The sequence below is a fragment of the Saccopteryx leptura genome, chromosome 3 (genome assembly GCF_036850995.1).
Source record: "Saccopteryx leptura isolate mSacLep1 chromosome 3, mSacLep1_pri_phased_curated, whole genome shotgun sequence".
Classification (NCBI taxonomy): Eukaryota; Metazoa; Chordata; class Mammalia; order Chiroptera; family Emballonuridae; genus Saccopteryx; species Saccopteryx leptura.
In genome coordinates this window covers 15542118-15569590 of record NC_089505.1, presented here as the reverse complement: position 1 = coordinate 15569590, position 27473 = coordinate 15542118, and the positions used below count along the sequence as shown (strand labels likewise).

General features: G+C 45.9%; 2 protein-coding genes and 1 long non-coding RNA gene across 7 annotated transcripts in view; 2 read left to right on the top strand and 1 right to left on the bottom strand.

Moving 5' to 3' along the window:
• PLEKHG1 (pleckstrin homology and RhoGEF domain containing G1) overlaps positions 1-19883 on the top strand; it is a 229699-nt gene extending 209816 nt beyond the window's left edge. For all 5 annotated transcript variants that reach the window (XM_066372995.1, XM_066372992.1, XM_066372993.1 and 2 more), the window contains 5 exons: positions 839-916; positions 3078-3116; positions 4462-4484; positions 7886-9530; positions 16340-19883. In XM_066372995.1, the coding sequence (XP_066229092.1) occupies positions 839-916; positions 3078-3116; positions 4462-4484; positions 7886-9530; positions 16340-17403 (2849 nt within the window). In that variant the 3' untranslated portion in view covers positions 17404-19883. The remainder of the gene's footprint in view (positions 1-838; positions 917-3077; positions 3117-4461; positions 4485-7885; positions 9531-16339) is intronic.
• Positions 843-27157, bottom strand: LOC136398726 (uncharacterized). Its single transcript, XR_010750040.1, has 4 exons — positions 26903-27157; positions 25216-25282; positions 3638-4027; positions 843-900 (listed from the first exon to the last, which is right to left on the bottom strand). It is a non-coding gene; the product is annotated as an uncharacterized lncRNA (long non-coding RNA).
• Positions 25996-27473, top strand: part of MTHFD1L (methylenetetrahydrofolate dehydrogenase (NADP+ dependent) 1 like) — a 186909-nt gene continuing 185431 nt past the window's right edge. Inside the window, exon 1 of the mRNA XM_066372996.1 lies at positions 25996-26385. Within this exon, the coding sequence (XP_066229093.1) occupies positions 26162-26385 (224 nt within the window). The 5' untranslated portion in view covers positions 25996-26161. The remainder of the gene's footprint in view (positions 26386-27473) is intronic.

Genomic DNA, 27473 nt, shown 5'->3' with positions numbered 1-27473 from the left:
TGACTTTGGACTTGGCTGAGTATGAATAGAGCAGGCCAGTCTATTGGTCCAGATGGCCTCCTTTATATACCTTTACCGCTGACATGGGAGATGTGTACGTGGTCTTTACAACCCTCAGAACTGTCTAGAACTTTAGATGGCTTTGAAGAGCATTAACCCCAATTGGAAGAAGACGGGTGTACCATTCTGTCCTTGAATTGCTACCCTCAGGGCTTTGGTGTGCAGATGGTCATCGAGTGTGTGGCAATGCTTAAAGATTAGACCATACTTCCTTAATCCAAAGTTTGTGTACCCCTTAGAGGGGGTAAAAAGACAAACTATGGAACTAAATGAAAATCTCTTTTCTGGTTAGAGAACCTAAAGCATTCATCGGATGTTCAAAGGAGCAAAAAGTATAGACAAAATGAAGAGCCACTGAACTAGAGGACAGCTCCCACAGGGACAGAGAGGGCTTGTCCTCCACCATGCCGGGCACAGTGCCTCAGGACACCCTCCAGGTGGCTTCACTCGACATTGCCTTTGCTGCAGCCCGTTACCACCATCCGCCAGGGGCCCTGGTAACAAGTTCAGCCTCAGGGTGTCTTATTTTCCTGACCTCTATGCGTCCTAGTGGCAGTAGGAAGTTAGAGAGAGAGCGCTTAACTTCCTAACACACTCCTGCATGTCCATCCGCACGTAAACAGAGTCCTGAGATCCATATTCAACACCAGCTGTGGGAGAAGGGACGTCATGTGTGAGGAAAGAGAATAAATGCGTAGCTATCCAAACCAGTCATACCCACGTCCCGGGAAGTCCCTGAGCGCCGCGTCCTGACAGATGTGTGCGGCTGTCTTTGCAGATCACCCAGGCTTCTGTTACAGTCCCGACGGAGAGTCCAAAACGCTCGCCACGCCCTACCGGCTGAGAAGAAAGTCTGGTGAGTCGGATGTTGTCATCGAAGTGTAATAAGTAAGGGGGTCTAGTAATGAAAGCGCCCTTCCGTCAGACAGGAAGGCGTTCTCCTCCACGTGGGAGCTCACGGCCAGGTGGGTGCACCTGGGCTGCACTGAGACGGGCTCGCAAGCTGCCGCTCGAAATCTCTTTGCTCCTTCACTCTGTTTTCCAGTGACTGTACCACGTAGTAATCCAGTAACTCTGCTCTGCATAGCAGCTTATCCTCAACCCCTTGAGAAGTACCTACCTTCATGTTCGTCCTCGGGCCTCCTGACCATCCAGAGTACGATAGATTTACTTTTAAAATGTGTAAGGCAACATTTTAAAAAGGCAAATGTATGTTCTTCTTGTTTCCATAAATTGGTTATCAAACAAACATGATTTTAAGTTAATAAAACTGGAACTGGAACTAATATCATTTTTTGAAAAAAACAAAAAAAAACAAAAAACAACTCACTCCCGGGGGTCAGCGAGCATGAAAACAAACTCACTGCTCCAAGGGTTAATGCACAGGCAGGTACTTAATTAACCCCTATTGACGGTCGCTAGTAGAATGTATCCTATAAGTGATACCGAATAGTAGAATGTATCCTATAAGTGATACCAAAGATTATTCAAACTTAAAATGTTAGCACACAGTTGCTGAACCAGACTCCGTGTCGTATTACTTTTGATAGCCCTTGGATTCTTTTCATTTGATTCACTGCCTAATCGGTGCTAAGGACCGGGATGCAAGAATAAATAATACACATGACACCTGCTTGCGAGGAGCTCGCAGTCTAGTGAAAGAGGAGAAAAGGTGACTCAATACCAAGCAGTCCGTAGGGCATAGCCGTGGGGGCCAGAGAAGCGAGGGGAGTCCTCTAGGAAGGAGAGGGAGGGGGCTTCCCAGAGCAGAGGACCAGTGGTGCCCCCGGACGGGATCTAGGGGCCCACGAGGCAGGCGGGGAGAGAAGTGCTCGCGCAGAGGCCTATCTTAGATGGGACGCCTGTTGCCAGCTGTTTGGAGCAGCTGGAGTGTGGTTTGGAGCTAGGAGCGGGGGTGGAGGTGGGCATGGAGGTGGGCATGGAGGTGGGCAAGGTGAGATGAAGGGAGCTGTGCCCGGAGGTCACAGAGGGGCCTGATCGTGGAAGGCGGGGGGGGGGGGGGGGACAGGCAGAGGGGGTGGAGGTGGGCATGGAGATGGGCATGGAGGTGGAGGTGGAGGTGGGCATGGAGATGGGCATGGAGGTGGAGGTGGAGGTGGGCATGGAGATGGGCATGGAGGTGGAGGTAGAGGTGGGCATGGAGATGGGCATGGAGGTGGAGGTGGGCATGGAGGTGGAGGTGGAGGTGGGCAAGGTGAGATGAAGGGAGCCGTGCCGGGGGTCACAGAGGGGCCTGATTGTGGAAGGTGGGGGGGGGGCAGGCAGAGGGTTTGAACTCGATCCTGCAAGCTACAGCAGGATAGCGAGCGAGCAATGAAGTGTTTGCCTTTGGAAAACAGAATTCAGGCTGGATGAGGAAAACGATGTAGGCAGGAGGCCCAGTCGGAAGCTGTCCCTCCAGTCTGGGTGAGAGACGGAGAAGGCTGGATTGAGACAGCAGTGACTGGGACGGGCATTACTGGGACCCCACAGACTGGTGGGTGAAAACAGGAGCACTTTAGAACGAGGCCCTGGGAGGGTCATGTCGGTGACAACCAAGGTAAGAAGTACAGACGGAGACGCAGGTGTGGGGGGAGACGTGAACTGAGGTCGAGAAATGCCGTGCGTGCTGGCTCTGCGGAAACGCTGGAGAAATGTCAGACTGGCAGTTGGCGTTTGAGTTCGGAGGCTTGGGACAGAGGTCCAGCGTAAGAATATAAAATTGAACATCATCAGCTTACACAGGTGGTAGTTCGAGCTAAGGACACTGCTGAACTAGCTGATAGGGTTGATATTCTGCCACGTGACTCCTGATGGCACAACTTCATGTTTCTCTTACAGCTTTCATGAAGTGAATGTCTCACTGCTAAGTGTGTCTGTGCAATGGGGGCTTAGGTAAACTCTACAGAAAATGTCTAGAGCTAAATTAATTTGCCCATAAACCAATAATTTACTTAAGAAAAGGAAGGTCTTGATTTGGTTTTGCAAATAATGCTGGCCTTATTTTTTTCTCCTAGAACCTTCCTCAAGATCACATAAAGTTTTGAAGACCAGTGGTAAGTCCTAAAATATCTTTTTTATTTTCATTCTTATTGAATAAAAATAAGGTAGAGGCGGGCAAAGTCAAACCATCTACTAAGTCAAACCATACAAGAAATAAATCCCACCAGATGAAGTCTAGACTGACAGATTTGATTAACTTCTATAAGTAATAGTGCCCCATTATAAAGTGTAAAGCCAAATGACATTAAATGTTTGCAGTATAGATAACAGGCATAAAAACGTTAATATCCCTCTTATAAAAAGAAACCCTATATATCAAAAGGAAGAGACAAAGGACCCTTATTGAAACGGCAGACAATACAACTGGGCGGTTTCACAGAAGAAACAGAAATGGCCAATAAAATTTATACATGGTCACCCATGTTAGTAATCAGAAATATCAGACATTTAAGCCAGATAGAGGGGCTAAAGCCATGAGCTTGACCAAAAGACAGGAAAACAGGCACTTTGAAACTTCTGGTGTGCATATGTCTGTGACCTTTTTGGGGGGCAAAATTTGGTAATTTCCACTTACATGTAAAAGGTGCATTCCAGGGAACACTTGGCAGCTGTCAGACAGAAAGCCGTCCCTCTCTGTCCGCTGACAAGAGTGCCCACATAGATTTAGCAGGAAATGCAGTGTTGCATACTGCACCTTGAAGAAACAGCCGTGCTCTGTGGTGGGATGGGGCGCGGGTAGGGGTCTGGAGAGACGACAGACTGTTGACTTGGGTGACTTCTACGGGCCGGGATGTGTGGAAAGGGTTCGATCATGTTTCACTTTGCATGCTTCTGTAATTAAGCAATCTTTAAAGAGGAGATACCCAATATCACGGTGACTGGAAGAGTCTTTAGGGACGTGGCCCTGCCGATCTAGCCCCAGAACTCCAGATGTCCCACTCCTTAGCGCAGCACCAAGGTGACCCTGTTGAGAAATGTAACCAATAAAATGTTTTAAAATTAACAGGAGCATAGACATGTTTACGGGATGTTCATGGCTTAGGCCGTGTGGGTTGTTGTGTTGTTTTTTTCAGGTAACACATATTTGCGGGGAAGGGAACTTTTGAAACTTACTGACATGAATATCGGTCCATTGCTCTCGGGGATTAAGGAAGATAACACTCACATGTAGGGAAGGTTGTTTTACCTATGGTCTGGGTCATATAACCAAGATAACACAATACAGTTATGTAACCAAGACAGGCATTTTCTGAAAGTTAGGTCTCAAGGACCCAGAAGCCTCTCGGGCTTTAATTAGGAACAATAAGTTTAAAAGTGCTTTAAAATATGAGTGCTTAACTATATGTGAGATACATCTTTAATCCACAAACTTTTTTTTTTTAATCTTTTATTTTTCAGAAACAACACAAGACATCCAAAAGGTAAGCACTCTTATGGTTTTGGGTTTTTTATTTGAAATGTTTACTTTAGGCACTTATTATAGGTGCCCTCGCATATCTCATCCCCAGCCTGTGGTCCAAGTGTACACAATTATTTTATATTTCGAAGCAGAGTTAAGTGAGGACTTTCTTGTCCCCTCTCAGAACTAAGGCAGTACTTCTCCGCCCCGCTGCCCTACCTCTCACCTCGGAAGCTGTAAGGTCACCTGGGGATGCGATCCCCACACACTGGCGTGGGTCCGTCCCACGCTGCCCTGGGCCTCTGCCCACGTGCGGCCGAGGTTCCCGCACTGAGTATTGCTCCCTTCCCGAAGCGTTAGCCTTCGGTCACAAAGCTCCCCCACTGAGAATTGGTCCTGCTGGCTATGTAAGAGCTGTGACCCTATATCATCTAATGAAACTTTGCTCTATCAAGCTTTTTTTTTATTTTTCTTCCTCTGATAAGAGGTTAGGAAAGGGGGAATTAAAATGGTATGTTCCACTGGAAGAGGTCTCTCCAAATTTATGACTTCTGAAGGATAGATACGATACTCTGACCTACACACACCATGCCTAAAATGTTCACTGATCCATTGTCTCAATGAGCAAGTCTTAGAGAGCTGATTGTGGCTTCCGGTTAACTGTGGAACTCTCACTTGCATCACACCTTAGAACCAGGCCAGTGTGACCCTATTTATAAACGCTAATTCTTTCCATTAGTTCCAATTAAATGTCTAAAACTCAATACAGTCTTCTCTTTTAAGTGATTTTCTCAAAATTAGAGCATGTAGATATTCTTCAGGTTGTGCATAAATTTGTTTGGAAGCTTTTGAAACTTATCAACATTAATTGGTTCATAGCCCTGATATACGACATGAGATTTCGATGTTTTAATCTACTTTGCTTTCATAAACAAATGCTGGCGGTGAGGGGGGTACCCTGCTCTTTAAGGCAGCCGCTCTGAGATCATGGAGCCAAGCCCACCCTGCCCCAGGTGGGGGGATTGCTCTGTCAGTCCTAGAGCATCTTGGAAAATTTCTACAATCACAACCCAGGTCTCTATATGGGGATGAGCTATAGACTATAAAATCTGAAAACAAGAAGAAAAAAAAAAGCACCAATGTACTTTTTGCTTAGGGGTAAAAGTCCACCTCCTAATAGTAATGAACATAAACTAAACGCAGGGAGAACAGATTTACTGATGACTAAAGAGTTTATAACAGGACCTATTCCTTAATAATATCTTAATATTTTTCTCAGAATAGATGTTGCAGTGCCCTGTGTGTATGTGTATGTGTGTATGTATATGTGTGTATACATATCTGTGTGTGTGTGTGTGTGTGTGTGAGAGAGAGAGAGAGAGAGAGAGAGAGAGAGAGAGAGCGCAGGGGCAGGGACACAGAGGAAGAGCCTCAGCCCATACGGAAGCTGTGCATTAAGACATGGCTACAGATCCATTTCTGCCACTTAGAAGCTGTAGGACTAGAGGCAAGCTGTCAACTTTACCAAGACTTAGTTTCCAAATTTACAGAATGGTTATAAAGTTTAAGTGTGATAATATGTTTTCAAAAGTGCTTACTTAGTACAATCTTGGGCACAAAGCAAGGGCTTCATAAATGACAGCTATTATCATATCATTATTAAATAGCCAGAATGCTGAGAATGTGGGGAAACGGGGGGAAAGAGGCTCATCACGGCTCTAGGGAACCGAAGGATGTAAGGCGCGTGCTTCTGTGCTGGGCCCCGCCCAGACGCTGGTGATGTCTCACGCTAAGAGTCTCTTCAGTTCCCCAGATGATCTATTTGATGCTGTTTCAGCTTCCACAGCAGAACTGCTGTCCTCCTCTCAAGTGTAGTTTCCTTAAAGATATACTTTGATGTTAACAATTCAGGTTTCCTAAGTTCCTAAAACAGCTGGGAATTTTTCTGGAATGAAAGATTTTTTAAGACAGTTTTCTGGCTGTTAACAAAATTGTTCTGTAAAAACTTTCAAAGTGTTTTGTTGTGATTTAGCTAGTTAATGCTAACTCGTTTTATTTTATAAAATGTAGTTATATTTTATAAACATTATACCAGTGGAGTCTAAGTAAGATGAAATGGGAGAGATACTAAAGAGTAAAGAGGAAAAGAACATAGAACCATAAATATAGTACACATATGTAATTGTGTGTACACACATATGCATATATGTGTTCATTCATTTGTTTGGAGAACTTCAAATAGGTCATGTGAAAAAAAATGAACAAAAGATTAAATAATTGGATTTTTTTTTGTTTTCAATTTGTAATAGAAAACATTATTCTTGCCCTTCCTGATAGACAGGTATATATATATATTCCAAGGTTTCAGTGACAAGTGATGAAAAATTCTTGCTAACTTGACGTTTCTAATAGATTACTGCAGTGTTTTGATCAGAAAATATGCCCCGATGCTAATTAGTTGAAATGGGTCTTTACCTCTCCAAATTAACTCTTTGAAGCTAATCTTTATGCCTACTGAGCACCTCAGAGGGTAATCCACTCCCCGTCTGCACAACTGATCTCCATCAAGAAAGGTCCCCAGTTATGAAAGACCCCATTGTGTCCTTTGATTAGACATCATTAACGTCACTCATATTTTACTTCCTAACAGGCATCTAAATATTACTTCATTAAGTGTATTTTGAAAAAAAAAGTAGAAATTTCATTAGGTCAATCGTGGGTTAAATTACATTCCTGCAACAAAGGCTCTTTTCCTAGAACCTGTACATCCAGGCAGTACCGGTCAGGTTCATGGCGGGGCTGCAGATTTAAGGGAAACCCTTGGGGTGTGCAGTCAGATCACTGACAGGGGCTTCTGGTATACCACAAACCATGCTAGGACTCCTAGGAGTCAGTCCCCAGATAGAAATCGTACAGCATGGCCCTTGACTCCGATACACATGCATTCATATAATGTTATCTGTCAAGCGCACATCGGAATTTTTAGAAGTATCTGAGAAGTTTCTGTGTTTAGCTGAGCCCCTGCATTGGGGTAAGGGATTTGGAGTCAGACCTGGGTTTGACTCCTAACCTTTCTACTGACCACTGAGAGCTTGTTATTGAATTCTTATGAGTCTAGATTTCCTTGCTGTGGAACTGCAACACTCATCTCTAATCCATAGAGTGGTTGTGAACATGAACGTTGGAGGGTGTCTCTAAATGGCCTACCTTCTTTCTAATGAAGTACCAGTTCCCGTCCTTTCTGACCCTTTCGCAAAAGTCTGAAGTGCTTTTCAACTCGGTTAAAATCAACAGTGTTTGCCGATCACTTTCTTGATGAATGCTACGGTCTGGTGGGATAGGCTATGTGTAAAGGCAGGAGAAGGCCGTAAGTTCCGTGCCCGTGGCGCTGCAATGCAATCAGCCTGTTCCTCTCCTCCTCAGGTTGCCCGAGAGGAGGGGCCTCCCCAGCGGACGTCGGCAGGGCCGCCTCCCGTCCAGAGGAACAGTCAGCCCGGCAGCTCCGCCCTTCTCAGCGTGCTTCGCGGCGGCGGGGCGGTCAGAAACATCTGGACGGACCACCAGATCAGGCAAGCCCTGTTTCCCAGCCGACGGTCCCCGCAGGAGAACGAGGACGACGAGGACGATTACCAGATGTTCGTGCCATCCTTCTCCTCTTCGGACTTGAACTCTGCCCGGCTGTGCGAAGACGGCACTTCGAGTCGCCCTTGCAGTTGGCACATGGGACAGGTGGAGTCCGCAGAGACCACCAGTTCCGGCCACCGGGTGGTGAGACGGGCTAGCAGTGCTGGCGAGAGCAACACGTGCCCTCCCGACGTAAGAATCAGGGACAGTGACGGCTCTCCATACAGCCCCCGGAGGGAACGGCAGAAGGACCCCAAAGCCGAGGGGCAGGACGGAATGACTCCCTTCGGGTCATCGATCGAGTTGACTATTGACGATATAGACCACGTCTATGATAACATCAGTTATGAAGACTTGAAACAGATGGTAGCAAGACGGGAAGAAGCTGAATCCACTCCCCCCAAGTCCACCAGGGACTCTGTTCGGCCCCAGAGCACCCCGGAGCTCGCCTTCTCAAAGGGGCAAGCTGGCCCCGAGAAGGGCCCTCCGGCCAGGCCGCGGGAGGAGCCTCTGACAGGCCGGGAGGCGCCGGCCCCAAGCGCCCACGACCTCGCAGCGGTCGAGGAAAACATCTACGACACCATCAGGTTCCCAGACCCGCCCGCGCTGGATCTCACGGGCAGCAGCCTCCAGCGTCCCAAGAGGAGCACCTTCCTGGGTCTGGACGCCGACTTCGCGTGCTGTGACAGCCTGAGGCCCTTCGTGTCCCAGGACAGCCTGCAGTTCAGCGAGGACGAGGCGCCTTACCCCCCAGGGCCCTCCGACGGCGACTACTTGAGCTTGCTGTATAACTCCTTCAGCTGCAACTTGTCCATCGCGGATAAGTCTATATCCGACAAGCTGTCCGAAGAGGTCGACGAAATCTGGAACGACCTGGAAAACTACATCAAGAAAAACGAAGTCAAAGCTCGAGACCGGCTCCTGGCCGCCTTCCCGGTCAGCAAGGACGACGTGGTGGACCGGCCGCACGCCGAGAGCACGCCCCAGCTGAGCAGGGACGCGGGGCGCGCCCTGTCCACGCTCTCGCTCCCCGAGGGCCGGGCCCTGCTCACGCCGCTCAAGGACAGGCCCAGCCGGGCCGGCCGGGCCAGCTGCCCGCTCGAGGAAGACCTCATAGCCAAAGACAGCTCCTTCGTGAGCCTGAACCGGCTCTCCCTGGCCAGCGAGCTGCCTCCCATGGAGAGTCCCTATGACTTGGCCATCAGCAGTCTGTCCCAGACGGAGCTGGACAGCCCTGACCCTGGGCTGGACGCCACAGATAAGACCCGGAGCAGAGTGTTTATGATGGCGAGGCAGTACAGTCAGAAGATCAAGAAGGCGAATCAGCTTTTAAAAGTGAAAAGCCCGGAGGTGGAGCAGCCGCTGTCCGGCCACCAGCAGAAACCTGCGCACAAAGACCTGGCGGCCATCTTGGAAGACAAGAAGCAAGGAGGGCCGGCCATCGGTAGGTTCCCCCACACTGCCTGTCCTCCTTCCTGAGAGGGAGATGGGAGAGCGGCTTTCGGGTCCCCAAGGTCCTTCACACCAGGAGCACACTGTCACTCAGACGGGCAGAGGCCACAGACTCGCTTCTGTGGGCTGTCAAAACGCTCACTGTCCTCCCACCTGTCTGAGTTCTGGCTGGGCTGATCAGCAGATGGGCATGAGACAGATTGACAGGAGAGAATGTCCAGAATGTACACAGGTGTACTTGTAGGGATGCCCTGAGAATGTGAGACTCACGGACACGCTGGGGGGTTGAGGCCTGTACGTCATTCCGGAGTTAAGGAGAAGCGGGGTGGGTATGATTTGGGATTTCAAAGGGCAGAATGGCAACTGACAAGGAGACAAACGATGTTTGGTAAATAAATGTTTGGGGGCCATCTTGATCGGTGGGACACAGAGAACTTGGAACGGCGGGGCCTGGCTAGGTTCCTGCCTGTCTACCACGAGTTCTTATTAAATGACAGAATAGTGGCCCCCTTCCTAAAGCAGGTCCTCTGTCTAAATTCCTTTAAGGAAGTCAAGGGGAAGGTGAAAGGTTTTTTTCTGAGTCTTTCCTTTCTTAAAAACAACCAGCTTAAAATAATCAATATCCCAAAAGGCGTCTCTTGGGTTGACAAGCCCTCTTCCCTTCACCCGCAAACAAGGGCAGACCCATCGCCTCTTCAGCGACTCAACACGAGCCGGAGGGTGATTTGGTTTCGGAGGGCTTTGCTTTGCTTATAACGCTGTCACTACAGATCTGATGTTTGAAGAAGTTTTCTCCAACATGATCTGAACCGCGAAAAACAGCGATCAGGTTAACCCACGGCAGCTAGAGTTTCTCCCCGTGCACCCAGTGTGGTAGGAGGAGTAACTCATATACGCCTTTAAGGTTTGGAAGCACAGGAATAGGATTGCGCTTTGCTCCAGAATTCCAACAAAAATGCCTACTGGTCCTCATAGACAAAAAGGAATCCTTTCTGCATTTCTTCTAAAGCCGGTCACAGTATAACTTAGTTGTTTTCTCATGTATCTCGGTTACTAGTTGATTTTTTTTTTAATGGCTGCTATAATGCATTTGATGCCGTGTCATTTGGTATTATTCCCTTATCCGCTTCCAAGAACTTGAATTCTTTTGGTCGGGCCTCCTCTGTGGGGCAGAACTAAGCCAGATCTCAGGGATGATAAGGTATGATTAGGACTAAAAGAATGAGGTGTTCATGGCTGACTCTTCTCTCTGTGAAGAAGTACGTGCCTCCTGGCTAAATTCCAGAGGGTTCTGCAGGACAAAACTTCAGGCTGACCTTGGAGGTAAAAGCCTAGGTAGGAATCAGGCAAGCACACGATTGTCACGAAAAGGCACTGTTGCCACCTGAGGATCTTTTCACCTCCAGATCCAGAGAGATTTTGGGGGGTAGGCCCAGGAATTAGCGTTTTAAATCAGAGTAGCCTTTCAATCATATTTAAGAATCCCTGCCATAGATTTTCTGATGAAGGACCACGTCAGTATCACAGGAGAGGAGACAGTTTTCCCATTAAAAGTAAAAGCTCGGTATCAGGGTACACTCAGGTACTGAGCTGGATGGTGACATGGCCTCTCGGGCCAGGTGGGTGGATGCCACTCTCCACCTTTCTTTGAGATTGGTTTCTTTATCTCCATGGAGACCAGAGAATAAGAAGGAGTTCTCCAAATCCTAAATGAATACAAAAGTTACACAAAAAGAATCTATAAGGAATGTTTTATTTTGTTTTTTAAGTTTGAGAGTATTTAAGAATTCTGTAGAGCTCTGCTCTTTTCCTAGAGCTAATCCTACAGTAAAAGTTCTTAACAGAGAGGAAAGTTAAGCTCCAGAATTGTTACCTGAAGGATTTTACAGACTTTCTTTAAGATGTTCTTCTTTTCAAATAAAGGTTAAAAGGGATTTTTTATTTATTTATTTATTTATTTATTTATTTATTTATTTATTTATTTATTTTGTGGCAGAGACAGAGTCAGAGAGAGGGACAGATAGGGACAGACAGACAGGAAGGGAGAGAGATGAGAAACATCAATTCTTCGTTGCGGTTCCTTGGTTGTTCATTGATTGATTTCTCATATAGGGATTTTTTGAATGAAGGGTGAGAGCGACAGATCGCATATGTTTTTCTCTTTGCAATAATATGCTTGAATTAGCTCGTGTCCCCTTTGCAATGCTAGACTGGCAAGCTGGTTGGTTGTTATACGTAGAAAACATGGCTGAGTTCCAGCTGCAGACGGACTGTAGGTGGTATGGGAAGAGTCGTGAATTGGCCGGGCCACCCTGGACTGAATCTGGGCCAGGGCTCCCCAGAATGAGAGAAAATGCAATGCTGAAGTTTCTGCTGATAATGGGTTATGCCGACAGACTGTTGTCAGAAAGCGGTCCCTCCCCTGAGCCAGGTGGTTTTGAACATAGACCATACATTAAATCGCAAAACTCAACCCTGAAAGAAGCCCTTCCTTCAATACTGAGTCCAGGGCTTATACCTTCCTTGAATTGGCTTTTTTTTTTAAGTATGAGGAGCTTTCCCTTCATGGTTTTCTTTTGCTTTCCACTTCGGGTTTTTTCTTTTTCTTTTGCCGACTGGTGTCTGGGGGTCCCATCTTTTCTCAGCTTTGTGTCTGGGTCCTCTCTCGACACGTGGGCTGCTATCGTGTTCTCCCCGACAAAGAGGAGGAGGTCTCTCCCGAGTCGTCTTCTGACAGTGGAGTCGTCCCTAGAGCCTTCCATCTCTTGGACCTGAGGCATCTTCCATCTGGGTGGATCGAGACCACTTCCTGTGCCCACCAGGCTTTCAATGGGTTGACGTGATGACTCCTTTTCTCTCTCTTGTTTATCTGGGCACAGGACGTCGTCATCGAATGGACCGATTCTCCAGACTTCTTCGTGTGGGCCTTGCCACTTTGCCAGGAGCTTGCTCTCGGTGTTGTCCGGAAGGAGGAGCACCCTATTCACCTGCCGAAACTCTCGAGCACCTTTATTGAACTCTCTAGCCGGGGTCTACAGGCCCTGGGTCAGATTTCCGCCTAGAAATCACCCAACCAGGTTCTAGTCACTCCCACCTTTTAGAGTCTGACGTAGCTTGCTGGCCACCCGCTTCCGTCAGGCCTCCCTCCTGCTCGTCTCTGAGGCCGGTAAGGCCTTGAGGTTCCTTTTCGTTGTGATGTTTTACATGGGAGAAAACCCCGTACAGGCTTGAGGAGTTTTCCTCCTTGAGCAAAATAGGGAAGGCAAAAGGACATTTTATTTTACGCTTTGGTCTGCATTGCAAGCAACATCACAGACACCGATTTTAATCCTCTGTCTTGAAAACAGTGTATTTTATACTAATCTCAGTAAGCATCCCTTCAAATTTTTATCTGGAATCGTGAAAACTCCTTTTAAACTTACAAAAGAGAAATAAAGCAGAGACTACCTTGAGTTGTCACCTAATGATAAAGTGCACATTCTGTAAAGACTGTTAATGCCAGAACGAAGGATGATGGGGAGTTTTGACCCCGCTGGCTGACACTGAGCTTTTTAGGCTTCCTTGTCACCTTGGGCTGGCTGTTTCCTACACATCCGGCTAAGAGAATCTAAAGATAGCCACATCTCTGGAAGCTTGTCGCGTCCACATTGGCCTCCAGCAAGTAATAGACTCTCTCAGAAGGTCAAACAGAGACCAGAAACCCCACAAAACTTAGATAGACACCGTATGTTATCTACTTGTGAGATAGTTTTTATTCCAAATTTATAAATAGCCAACTTTTTTTTTTTATTATTACCCAAAGATGAACTCTGCTCAGTATGAGTTAGCTCTAGGGAGCATTTTTGTATCGGAGGTTGTCTTCCTGTTTCCCCTCTCCCTGCCATGCCCCTGATTTCTAGGCCGCCCTTCCGTTCTCGGGGGGTGTGGTCTGAGGGAAAGCATTTTCAACACTATGCTTAAAATAAAAGGAGGGAGTCCAAAAGTTATCTGAGTAATTAAGCAGTTCTTGAGACCAGTTTCTGTCTTGACCTATGCTTGGTGCTCCATAGAGATTTTTCTCCAAGAGTAGAAGGTCATGGACTAGCTGGATTAATAAACTAAACTTTATAAAACAACTTAGGAACACAAGAGTGTGTGTGTGCATGCAGGCATGTACATGCAGGTGTGCCTAACCCTGTGATGGCGAACCATTTTATAAAAACCGCCCACTTTTGCCTGACCTGTGGTGGCGCAGTGGATAAAGCGTCAACCTAGAAACGCTGAGGTTGCCGGTTCAAAACCCTGGGCTTGCCTGGTCAAGGTACATATGGGAGTTGATACTTCCTGCTCCTCCCCCCTTCTCTCTCTCTCTCCCTCTTCCCTCTCTATAATGAATAAATTAAAAAAAAAACGCCCACTTTTGCAGTGCTGGTCAACCTCCCACCCACTAGTGGGCATTCCAGCTATCATGGTGGGCCAATCGCGGTGCCGTTTGGTTGCACAGTAGGGACCAGGTTGACCAGCACTGCAAAAGTGGGTAGTTTTTATAAAAAGTTTGACGACCCCCTGACTAAGTATTGGTTGCACACTAAATATATACAAGTACAAACTTCAGAAACAAAAAGTCAGTTAAGAAGGGATTTATTGAAGGCCTAGGGCTTATGGAGGGTTTTGAGAGATAAATAGGACGTTTTTCAGCACAGGAAGAAGAGTGTGATAAGGAAGAAAAAGGCATAAGAAATACTAAGGGTACTCTGGGTGACATACGGTTTCAGATGATCTGGGCCACTACGTTCTCAAGTCAAGAGCTAATTGTTCTTACAAGACTTTATGGTTACATGTGGATACTAGAATAGTGTGACCCAATTTTTAAATTAGCTCTCACTGCTTTCGCCAAAGTTACTTTCTTGGAAACTTGTGAAAGCTCAGAGCCTTCCTGATTCAGCTGTGGGATCAGGCTCAGGGGATTTGACCCCGCTGGCCGACACTGAGCTGGCCGTCGTGCAGGTAAGAATAGCTCAGGCAGAACAAGCTTGCCTGTAGGTAGGACTGCTCACCAGTGACTATGTCTAAAGGTCCAGCTGCTCTGGTTGGGTCTCACAGTTAATGCAGCATGTGGATTTCAGGAATACTAACATGGGTACCTTGGTGTCCATGTAGACTTCCAGCCTCCTAATAGGTTGCCATTCTTAACTGGTATTGAGAGTCTTTACCATGCCCTTGAAGGAGTAATAACTCAAGTATTTATTGCTAGACATTCTAAATTAATAATCTCTGTCATACCAAGGAATTTGGATTTGAAAACCTGAATGACCTGGATATAGGATCTACAATGAGAAGTTAAATGGATTAGTTAGCCTGATTTTGGGGACCAGGGAGCGAGAAACTTGAGGGGTTTGCAATGAAAAGGCACACAGTAACAGAAGGTTGTTTTCTGTCTTCGTAGAAGATAGACTCAAAAGAAATGGCAGAAGCTGAACTAAAAATTTAGTTTAAGTTGAAGGAATAACGTACTAACCACAGGATACTAAGAATATAAATAGCTTAAAGAAGAAGAAAATGATAATGTCACTTGCTGGTTATCCTATATGGGATAGATTCCCTTCATAGAGATTGTGGAGATGTGGTTTGCGTGATTTATAGGATGCATGGAATTCTTTGATTCTAGGGTAGTTGTGTGGGTAGCTGATTAGGGGTTCAGAAGGAAACTGTTCTTGAAATTGACATCTCTGAGTTCTCTCTCTTAAATCATTCCTGGCCCAAAAGAATGCTCTATCCATGTCTTTAGAAAGTCTGTCCTCACAAGGGGAGCAGAGAAGAACAGCCTCGTAGCTTAATATGAAGTGGCAATAGCTTTCGTGTCAGTAATAGTCAAATCCTGTTCTGGAACTAATACTAGAGGCATTAGAGTATTGGTTATATGCACAGATAGTTCATTTCTCCCCTCCCCCCCCCCAAGCATTTCCATTGATTTGAAAGAGAGGGAGGGGAAGGGAGAGAGAAGCATCAACTTGTTGCATTTAATTATTCCACTTAGTTGTGCACTCATTGATTGCTTCTCATATGTGCCGCCTCAGCCCAGAGGACTGACGTTCTGTACACTGAGCCATCCAGCCAGGGCCCGATGGTTCATTCTTAATGTCTTGGAAGCACAGACTTCAGTTCTCATCTTCTTGGGGTTGGGAAAGAATGTATGGGTCAATCAATGCATGTAGTTCTGAAGTGCTGGAAGGGGAGGACCTCCCATAGACATTGCCTCCCCAGACAGTGGCCGTGGGAGGCTGCCTGGAAACAAGAAGTATGAGAACAGCTGCAGAGAACAGACTCTTCTGGGAGTCGTTGTCTGAAAGCAGTCAGGACTGGTGAGAAGCCAGGCGTAGCCATTCCATGGTGGATTGCGGTCCTGCTTCTTTTAATAAGTACTTGAGTTATTTTTCATTGACCGGGTTTTGTGCTGACTTTCTTATTTTTATGATGTCTGTCTTTTAGCACTGACACTGTTTCATGCTTGTAAAGAACACTAGAAATTTTCATTACAAACAGCAAACACTTATGGGGTTACTGTTGAAATAAAATAACCTAGAATTAGATCAAATTAAATGAACTTGTAGGTGGCATTTTTATTTTTTTATTAAACTATGGGTTACTTTATTAGTGTATGTTGCTTAGTATGTAATGGTTAGTCATCCTCAAACTTAAAAGCCCTGCCAACTGTTTTTGTTTCATTTTTTAATAGGTTAGAAGGTTGTGTTCTTATTTCTTTAATCTTCTCATGTAGGAATAATCCTCTGTGTATTTCTTGTCTTGATATTTGCCTTCCAGGTGCCAGGATTGCTGAGTATTCTCAACTGTATGACCAGATTGTATTCAGAGAAACGCCCTTTAAGACCCGGAAGGATGGCTGGGCCTGCCCTCAAGAACCCTCCCACCTCAGATGTACATCGCCTTCCCAGGCCCAATATGGTAGTGAGGATTGGCTTTTGCATTCAACTTATAGTAATGGAGAATTAGCAGATTTCTGTCCCCGGCCAGAGCAAGACTTGAAGTCAAAATACCCCACACTGGAGAGCAACACAAAGTGTACTCCAAGAGAGCTGTCCACAGCTTGCTCCGTGCCTTCTCTTCAAACCTCTGACCATCGCCCGGGCTCCGTGCAGAGACACAGCGTGGTGGTCAGCCAACCCAACAAAGAGAACTCGTGCCAGGGCCATCTGTATAACTCTTTGGGTCGGAAGGGCATCAGTGCTAAATCTCAGCCTTACAACAGGTCCCAGTCATCTTCCTCAATCTTGATCAACAAATCCGTGGACTCCATCAGCTATCCTAATGAAACAGGAAGGAAACAGCTGCTGTCCTTACACAAAAGTTCAAGATGTGAGAGTCACCAGGATTTGCTGCCAGGTAGAGGTGACTCATGTCAACAGGGTTCTGGAAAAGGTTCAGATCTCACTCTCCAAGACTCCCAGAAAGTTCTGGTAGTAAATAGAAATTCACCCTTAAACGCCCAAATAGCTACACAGAACTATTATTCCAATTTCAAAGAGACTGAAGGAGATGAAGACGACTATGTGGAAATCAAGTCCGAAGAAGAGGAATCAGAGTTAGAGCTGTCTCACAATCGCAGAAAGAAATCCGACCTGAAGATTGTGGACGCTGACTTTCCTGATGCTGTCAGCAGCAGCACCACACCTTACTCTTTGAATAGTCCGTGCCCTCCAAAAAAGCCAGTAAGTGGAGAACTTGGGGTTTCTCCCTACCTGACACCATACAGTGATTCTGACAAACTGAATGACTATCTTTGGAGGGGCCCGTCTCCCAACCAGCAAAACATTGTCCAGAGTCTAAGGGAGAAATTTCAGTGTCTCAGTTCTAGCAGCTTTGCCTAAGGTTCTTCGTATTAGCTGTCCAGATTAACGTCTTCATAGCTCGTGAGTTACAGGTCCTGAGAGGTGTTTTCTATGTACCAGATTAAAACAGTTTTGTAATAACCAGAGGTGTAAAATGTACTTTCTTTTACAGCACAACTTTTTGAAACGGCTGATGATCCAGCCCGGACTGTACTGTAGCCAATGTCAGGCTCTCACTGTTTTCTGATGCTGGCTGTCTTCATGTTTCATGTAAGTCAGTCTTACTTGAAAATTTCCAGGTTTGTTGTTTTTGTTTTTTCCCATCAAGATGGTCATATTTTTTTCCCATAGTCTGACAACAGTGCCCAGACTTGAAGAAATGCAACACTCCTCTCTCATTATCTGGAAGCCATGACTAGTTCTATCCTAGGACTCAAAGACAGCAAGAAGGCTTCTCCATATGTTTCTAAAAGAAAAGGAAACTAAAGCTGTTTAAAGGACTATGCTTATTATATCTGACATTTCTGTTCCATTTGTGACAAGACTCTAGAATAGCTTCAGCTAAAGATCGCTCATTGGAGTATAGTCTACGGGGACCTGTTCTGGGGTTTCTATTCTAGTATTCCTATGTCAGTCCGTTATAATGCAGGAATGGTGTGACTATTGGAAATTAGAATGTAATAAGACCCATTTTCTCTAAGCAAAAATCTTCACCTGGCTTCCTGGACAAGGCCTGGAGAATGTGCTGCTCATCCTGTTTATTTAATGCTTCCTGGGGTGACACACACATGATTCCTTCCATGGCTTAAAGAGAACTAAGGGCAAGAAAATGTAAATTGACTGAACGATTAGGAAAGATGGGTAGACATCTGGGAACAGCTTAATGATCTGCTCATGTTGCAGTTGAAGGTGCTGGAAGGAATAGAACTGTCACTTTTTTTTTTCTTTTTTTGAGCCTGTCTCTAATCAACACAAAATGGACCACAAGCTAAAATAAAACAAAGCACTTTACAGTTACCCTTTCCAGACCAGTTTTTCATAGGAACGGTCATGAGTTTTATACTCAGGCAGATGACCCAATTCCAGCCTGCAGGATTTCCTTGACTCTAATGAAATTTGTTTCCTAAAGTAAACATAGCATGAGGCCTTTTGCCATTGTTCTGAGGCAAATAAAGGAACTGAATCTTTGGTTAACAAGGCCTGACTAATAACATCTTTTAGGTTGTCATTATGGTCTTTAAACAACAGTCCACCGTGATAGATTGTGTTACTATAATGCTCTGTGGAAGGAAACTAAAGACAAAAGCAAAACCTGGTGAGTCGAAAGCAAAATCCATGAAGCTAAGGAGAAACTGAAGGCATTTTTGTGGCTCCTTTCTAAAAATATTCTATTTTTTTAGACTCCAGTCAGTGCAACAACAAGGTTTCTCAAACAGTGTCCTCTGTGTTCTCATTTTAAGCAGTCTTACCCTCCCCCACCCTCTCAGTTTTCATTAATAAGATATGATAATATGTGTAGGGCAAGGGGTCTGAGCTTTTCATTTGAAGGTGAGCAATGCTATTGATTTGAGTCAGTTACAGCTTATCCTAATTCTTCCCCCCTTTTGAAGTAAAATGTGACCATCATTATTGTAAAGACAGGTATCTAAGACATTCCTTTTTCTTTTTAAGTAACAAAAAACTAACCCAAGTTTCTAGCTTCTCTATACTATTCTTGTTTCTTGTCGTTTGGAAAACAAAGTCCATACTAAATGGCTTGGTTCTGGAAACATTTCTTCTTTCCATTCCTTTCTTTAAGCGTGATATGAGTTTTCAAGATTAGCAGTATCAGAAAAGACAAGCGTTGTGAGAAGGTATGTTCTTAGGCTTGCTGGAGGAATTTGCAAGTGTGTTGCAAAATAAAGTTATCTGACTCTTCTGGTCCCAAGAACGCAGACTCGCATTTCTGCCTTTTCGTTTCTAGGACGCGAATTCTATATAGTGTCCGTTATTACTTATTACTGTGGTGTCTTACTCTCAAAAATGATAAATTCTTAACACCAGGGTCTTGTTGACAGCTTTGATGTCACCTATTGGATACACCCCACTGCACGATCTGGATGTCTGACTATATAAAACATCAATGTGGTCACCTTTAGGTTCTAGGACAAGTCTCTAGTTTTATAGATCACTTCTGTTGGCCAGGATGCAGATTTTGAGAGCTGTGTGTATATATAATCACATTTGTACTTTTCCCCAAAGTTATCAATTAAGTGCTTTTGTTTAAAATAGTTTTTTTAAACGAGGGGGTGAGGATGTATATAATTGAGGGGAAAAGGGTATATGTACTTCAAAGTGTGTCACATTTTTATTAGGTCTCTGTACTGAAGGTTCCATTTTTTTTTTATCAGTTCACTTTTCACCTACTCTATTTGTGCAAAAAAAATGCATCTAGGAAAAGATAGTTTAAATATTGTATATAAGTTAATGAAAGTTAGTAATGCTCATTATTTAATAAAGTTTATAAAGTACAAAGTTAACTACAGTGTGAATTAATGTGTTTATTCTAGAAAGGTCAAGCTTTTTCCAAATAACATTTAATTAAAACACTTTGTCTTGCCTTCTGATCCGTGCAGAAAATGGTTCAGGGTAATGATGATATACAAGATTTCAACAACAGACCATTTTCAGTATCTGGATTACTTGAGAAATGGTGAGAGTCACGTCTTGGATGGCATTTGTTTCTTTCACTGGTGGCTTAGTTAGATCTATCACTAGATTATCTTTTATCTTTCTGTTTTCAGTTTGTCGTAACAAGACACCTTTTAAACTATTTCATCCTTGAATAAAACAATCAATGTAAAAGTTTTTTCACAAACATTTTTTCACGTAATTTCATGTTCTGAATTTTTTTGATAGACAAAACTTTTACAGAAAACAAAAGAGGTTGATTTTAATTGATTGTAGACACCTCCTAAAGCAATCTTATTTCCCAATAGAAGTAACACTCTACTCTGTATAATGAAAATACGTGTTGCCTAACTTTCCTCATATAGAGGAAGATGGCTTTAAATTTTGTCTTTAGAGTGTTTTAGAGCTAAAAGTTCCTAACTTCATGCTGAGGATCCTTCAGACTTACTCTATCTTCCTCTGGCTAGAAGTTGAAAGTAGATGGGATTATATATGATATATAGCATATACATATATTCTTATATATATCATAAGAATTCAATTTAGAGGAACAAAAGATAATAGAAAAAGAAACCACGCCCTGTGTAAATTCTGTGCCTAAATTATAATTCTATGTCAAAGAAAAAAAATTTTAAAGAAAACAACAGGAGGAAAATGAGCTATAAATATAGCTGTTAAACAGGAACATTTAATAACTGTCTAAATTTTCTTTTGTAAAAAAAAAACTTTTTAAATGTCTATTTTGAAAAGCAAATATTAACAATACTTGAAGAGTTCCTGCAGCCTTTTATTTCATAACTCCCTCTATCTGGACGGTGGTAGCCACACTCCATTCTGTCAGCCAAAAGGGACTACAAGAAAAGGCACTGTTTTAACTTTTTTGCTAATTTACATATGTCTACATGTCTTTAACTTAAACCTTGTCCTATTGCTAAGACCTGGAGCTTTCTTATGCATGCTTTTTTCAGTGGTTTTGTTTTTAAACAAATATATGAAGACATAAGCATTCTCTCACATTTTTCTTTCTTTACTAGTTGTTTGGAGCATGAGACACCAAGATAATGTTGAATTATGCTGCATTTAAAAGCTTATTTAATAAGTACCAAATATTATTGCACAAGCGAAACATAGAACTGTAAAATAAAAAAATTTTGCAATGTTTGGTTTAGAGCATATTTGAAAAGTCTTTATAGGAGGTCAAATACTTCTTTTTGAAGCATGTCCTAAAATTCAGCAGGTGGCTCACTTGACCCCTTGTGGTGCAGATGCCCACTCTGCACGGTGCCTTACAATTTGCAGGTGTGTATTCAATACAATGAATGTTTAATGATTGACTGCATAGAGTCAAAAAGTTGTTTGAGCCCCCAAATGAGAAAAACACAATCAAGAGACACCAAGGGGGGAGGTAAGAACACAGCGATTAAGTTGCTCTTGAAAATTCACAGTGCCCCCCTCTGAAATCTGACGTCATTGACTTTGAGTATTTTTAGAGTTCCTCTTTGGTAGGTTGGGGAAAAACACCTCCATCCCCTTCTCCTCCTCTTGGCTGATAGAATTCCAAAGAAATTTCCTCTGAGTGAAATTTCCAGTAAGTTTTGAAGCTAAGAATTTGTACATAGTCACATGAGAACTTCTCCGAAAGCTCGTTTGAACCAAATGCCTTTTCCAGTCATCGGCTCAGATGCTCTGAGGAGGACACAGCAACCCAGTGTGCAGCTGCGGAGTTGAGGTCGGCAGGTGGGGGAAGGGCCCAGAATGCTGAGGTTTTTGTTCGTGCCAAAAGACAAACTTGTCTCCTGTACCGTGGCTGCCCATGTCCACGGGCAAAAGTCCACTTTTTGTCTCTACGAAAAGCAACAAAGCTTGGTTTCCTGACAACACTTTATTCCCAACAGACTAGTTAAAGTCTGTAGACCAGTTAAACCAGACGCTGGAAATGCACGGCCCAGGAGCCGAACCGGGCTTGCACAGTTTTAAAAAGGTTAACAATAAAAATATCCAAGTTTCTCGCTTCTTTAAAAGAAAAATTAGATCTGGACTCTGGTGAGCCGATTCTGTGAGATCTGAGGAGAGAATTTAAAGGTGAAAATCACCCTGACAAGTGATGACTGGTTTTCACCTTCAGGAAGACTGTTGCTTTGGTCTCTACTATAGAGACTTTGTCAGCAAATTTAAAGCTACGGTGAAACATTTGAATGGAAATATTTTAGATAGCAAGTAAACACTTTGCTCTTAACATAAAATAAACACATGTTATAGAAAGTCTGCAGAGCCTACTGCTTCTTGGGGAGAAATTTGACACCAGGTCCACTTCACTAGTTGATAATATCTGCCTGGTCTCTATAAAGGGTGTTTGCTATACCAGTACCCTTGCAACAATAGCTGGAACAAGACTAATACAAAGCAGAAAGAAATGCAACATGCAAGAGATCCATGGAGATTGAGAACAATCATATAAATCCATGAGATGCAAAGTTTTTTAAAAAAATTATTACCCAAAATTGTCAAGGATGGAGAAAGAAGATTACTACCAATTAAATGAGCACATAAGTCAGTATAAATTTTGCAGAAATGTACTTGGTGATATGAATCAATAACACTGAAATTCAGGATCTTTAGCCCAGTAATTATACATCTAGTAACTTATTCTAAGAATATTATCAGCTGTGGTTAACGACGGATGAACCAACTGTCCCCACCTACGACCTTGCCTGCAGAACTGGTTGGTAATAACGTAGATTTTGCAGACCAGAGTAGGTGTGTGTTAATCCGCACTCCCAGCAATCAGGGCTGTGCCTTCTGGGCCCGTTCCTTCCATCCTAAACACACAGAGCCCGTGCCCACGCCACTCCCTGGGGCTTCAGAAAAGATGCATTAAACGCGAGCTTCTCTCCAGCACATTCAAACCTCACATCACTCCAGCGTCAGGTGGTCAGTCCCTGAAAGACCAGTCTCCTCATCCATCCGGGACTACAGCTCCCATGGAAGCGCGACCTGTCCTGACCCTCGAAAGGTCCTAGTAGTGTCCTTGCTACATTTGTAACCTTCCTGATATTTGCTGAGTGTGTCACTTGGCATTTGGACTACTTCAACCTCCATGCTTCGTATCCCTGTTAGGTTGGGCCACATCCCAGGACATAGGTCCTTCTGGTCACTTTTCTTGCTCACCTCTCTGTCCTGCTTTCTCTCCCCTAAAGCGGCTCCTCACTGCCTCCCATCCACCCTCACCTCTCTGACGAGCGCTCTGGATCGCCGCAAGTTCCATGCTTAAACTCCTCCATGTCCTCGTCTTTGTAATTAAGTAGTTCCTTTTTAAAACTAAAACTTGGCTCTTCCTTGAGGATGCTGTCCCCCTTAAGGCTCTCTTAAGGACAAGCTATTCCTTCGCCTACAATCCAACACATCAAGCTTAGAGGTGGAGTCGTCCTGCGCACTGGATTTTTGCTCATGCAGTTCCTTCTACTCAGAACCGTCCTTCTCAGCAGCTGTCCTTCTCTTAGTTTCACTCCTAACTCATCCTTAAGAATGTACTGCCTTCAAGTGAACCTCCTTCAAGAAGCTTTTCTTGATTCTCCACATCTAGGAAGGGGCCTCTTCTCGGTACTCTTACAAAACTAGGAACCATCATCCTCATAACTTTCCATAAACATGTGGTGTCCTCTACAGTCCTGCACAGTAAACTCTGTGCTACCTGGGCTGTGTCTGTTTTGTTCAAGTGGATTCCTTAACTACATGTCTAGCACAGAGCCTGGTATAGACAAATTCTGATATATATCATATAGATATATCAGATTCTGATATATATATGTACATATATATATATATTCTGCTATATATGACACACACGCATATCAGATTATATAATCTTTATACTGAAAACTTTCTTCAACATGTGTCCAAACACTATCTCAAGCACAGAATAAACATACCATAGAATCTACCCATTTAAAGAGTACAAATCAATGGTTTTGTGAATATTCACAAATTTGTTATGCGGTCATCATCTCAATTGATTTTGGAATACTTTAATCACCTCAGAAAGCAACCCTGTACTCATTAGCTATACTAATTCCTGCATTCCCTCACCCCCAGCTGTAAGAAACCTTCAATGGTTTGTTGTTTTTGTTTGTTTGTTTGTCTCTACAGATTTGTCTATGCTGGACATTTCCTACGTACTATGTCTCCACAGTCTTTTTAAACATTGCTATTGTCAGCACTGGTCAGGTGGAGTGGCAGACTGGCACTACTGTGGTGGAATTACTATTAGAACTTCCTAAGGGAAGGAACTTGATTGTTATGATTATTTAAAAAAGAAAAAAAACAGCCTGAGAAGGTGGCACAGTGGGAGAGTGCCAACCCAGAGTGCTGTGGTTCCTAGTTGGAACCTGGGGTCATCAATTTCACAACTAAGTGGAACAATGAGTTGATGTTTCTCTCTCTATCTCTATCTCTATTTCTCTCTGTCTCTCTACGTCAAAAAGAAAGACTTTTGGGGGGCAGTTTTAGGTTCACTTAATTTTAGGAAAATTAAGAGGAAGATACAAAGATTTCCCATATACCCCATATGGACTGGGTGATTTTCATCTTTGTGACCAGTGGTCTGCATTCACTAGTGTCCAGTGGATGTCTGGTGAATGAATGGTTTCCCTTTTTTTTTTTTTAATTTTTATTTATTTATTTTTTACAGAGACAGTGAGTCAGAGAGAGGGATAGACAGGGACAGACAGACAGGAACAGAGAGAGATGAGAAGCATCAATCATTAGTTTCTCGTTGCGCATTGCGACACCTTAGTTGTTCATTGATTGCTTTCTCATATGTGCCTTGACCGCGGGCCTTCAGCAGACCGAGTAACCCCTTGCTGGAGCCAGTGACCTTGGGTCCAAGCTGGTGGGCTTTTTGCTCAAACCAGATGAGCCCGCGCTCAAACTGGCGACCTCGGGGTCTCGAACCTGGATCTTCTGCATCCCAGTCCAACGCTCTATCCACTGCGCCACCACCTGGTCAGGCGGTTTCCCATTTTTAATGAGACAAAGGCCTCCCTGGGGTTTTCTGACCCCCCGAGATTATCAGGGCGGTAGGTGAATGTGCCATTCAAGTCTGTTTTCCCACATATACATGCTTGTACAAGCATTACTTCTGTGGCTTTGTCTCCTCCTGTGTAAAATGGTGTCAACACCTACCTCACACGGTTGTAGATGTTATCCTTATACTCAAAGAAGACACTGTGTGTCAGATGTGGCCATCATCCTACAATAAAAAATATAGACAGGAGTGTAAGATTAAGAGTGTGATGGCTGACGTCAGGCACACTCGCAGCTCTGCCGAAACACCAGCTGAATGATGTCTCTGGACCGCTTTCCTGAGGTTGCAAACCAGGATATTACTCAACACACTACATTTTTAAGGATTAAGTGAAGTGTCTCTACAGCACCTGATACAGTACTTAGCTAATGGAAAATCAGTGTTTATCATTTGAACCAGTTTTATTCCACCTTTACTTGAGAATTATAATCCTGATAAGATTATGAAAAAGTATCATTGAATTGAGGCAGCTCAGGTTCACCGAGGTTAAGTAATTTGCCTAAAGCTAACCGAGTCAGCATCTGAACTCCAAGGCCCCACACTCTTTACTGTTAGGGCACCGCAGGCCTAATAAATGCAAGCTCTGGTATTCAAGGCTGAGCCCAGGTGCCCTTCCAGGAAGCAAGCTGCCACCTGAAGGCAGGGTGGCGTCAGCATCCTAGGTAGAGGAACGGTGGACTGCTGAGGGCCGGCGTGGGCCCCACCCGGTTTTTTACTGCCAGCCAAATTTCCAGTAGTGATGAAGAGGCCAGAAATCCTGTCCGGGACTGCCGGGCACCTCCAACCGGCCGCCCGGCGTCGCGCAGGCCCCCGCCCACCTCACGGCCTCTAGGCGCAGTGCCCCCTAGGGGCTCCTGCTCGCCTAGGAAGGAAGAGAGGTCCTTCCTGCCACCGGCCGGCTCCCGCGGGCCCGGTCCTCCCGCCCCGCCACCCTCGGGAGGAACTTGCCGCCGCCACGCCTCCGTGCTGTGCAGCCGCATCCCCGCGTGGCGGGAGAACCTGTCGCCCTCGCTCCAGCCGCCTCCCGCCCGCACCTCCCGCGCCATGAGCGCGCGCCTGCCGCTCTTCCTGCGCCAGCTCCGCTGCCCGCCGCAGCCCGCGGGCCCGCCGCGCCGCCTCCGAGTGCCCCGCCGAGCCATCAGCGGCGGCGGCGGCGGCTGTGCGGGCGGCGAGGGCCTGCTCGGGCGGCGGCGGCAGCAGAACACCCAAGCTGGCTGCAGCCAGGGCCCCGGCAGCCGGGCCCCCCCGGCGCGGAACTCGATCGTCAGGTGAGTGTCCTGCGCTCGCCGCCGCCACGTCCCCAGAGGCGCGGCCGGGTACCCCGGGGGGGGGGGCGCTGGGCTTAGGTCTTGGCGGGGTTTGGGGGCCTCCGTGGGGGGCTTGCAGGACGCGGCGCCGCGAGTGCTTGGTGCCAACTTAGTAGGGGCGCCGGCGGGACGGAGGAGGGCGCGCGAGGACAGACGGGGGCGTCCGGGCGCGGGGGGACCGGGCGGGCGCGGGCATCCCCGGCGGGCACTGCGCAGCGCCGACTGCGCGGCACACACTACACGTGCGCCCCGGGCGCCGGCTCTGATGCAACCGCGCGGGGCGCGGCCGGGCAGGAAAGGGCGGCGCGGCCGAGGAGGCGGGGGAGGGCGAGGAAGAGGAGGAGTGGCGCCGGCCCGTTCGCTCGTGGATCGGGGTCGGGGTCGGGACCCGGACCGGGCTCAGGAGAAGCGAATCGGCCCAGCTCCGTTGCCTACCCGCGCAGGGGCCCCGGGTTCGGGCTGGCAGCCGGCGACTCACTGTGGAGTGAAGTTTGCCCGCTCCGAATGGCCGCCACCTCCTGCGAGTAGCGAGCGTTTTGGGTGCACATGATCTTTTTCTGGGCGAGTTAACGTGGAGCGGGCCTGCCCGATAGTAAGCAGGATGCGGCCGGAGAAGTCCGGGCGGACGCGTCCCAGCATCGCTGCAGGGTGGGCGAGGAATCCCCTGTCCCGCTGTATTTCAAAGTTCTGTTCCGATCCACAGGGCAAGTGCGGGAGCCCTGGGCCGAGCTTCCCCTGACCCCGCCAGAGACGTCCTGTGCGCCAGCTCTCCCCCACTAATCCCCCTACCCCCCTCTCCCGCCAACACACACGCACACACGCACACACACACACACGCCTTCACACGCCAGCTCTCCCCCACTAATCCCCCTATCCCCCTCTCCCGCCAACACACACACACACACACACACACACACACACACACACACACACACGCCTTCACCCGCCAGCTCTCCCCCACTAATCCCCCTACCCCCTCTCCCCGCCAACACACACACACACACACACACACACACACACACGCCCTCACCCGCCAGCTCTCCCCCACT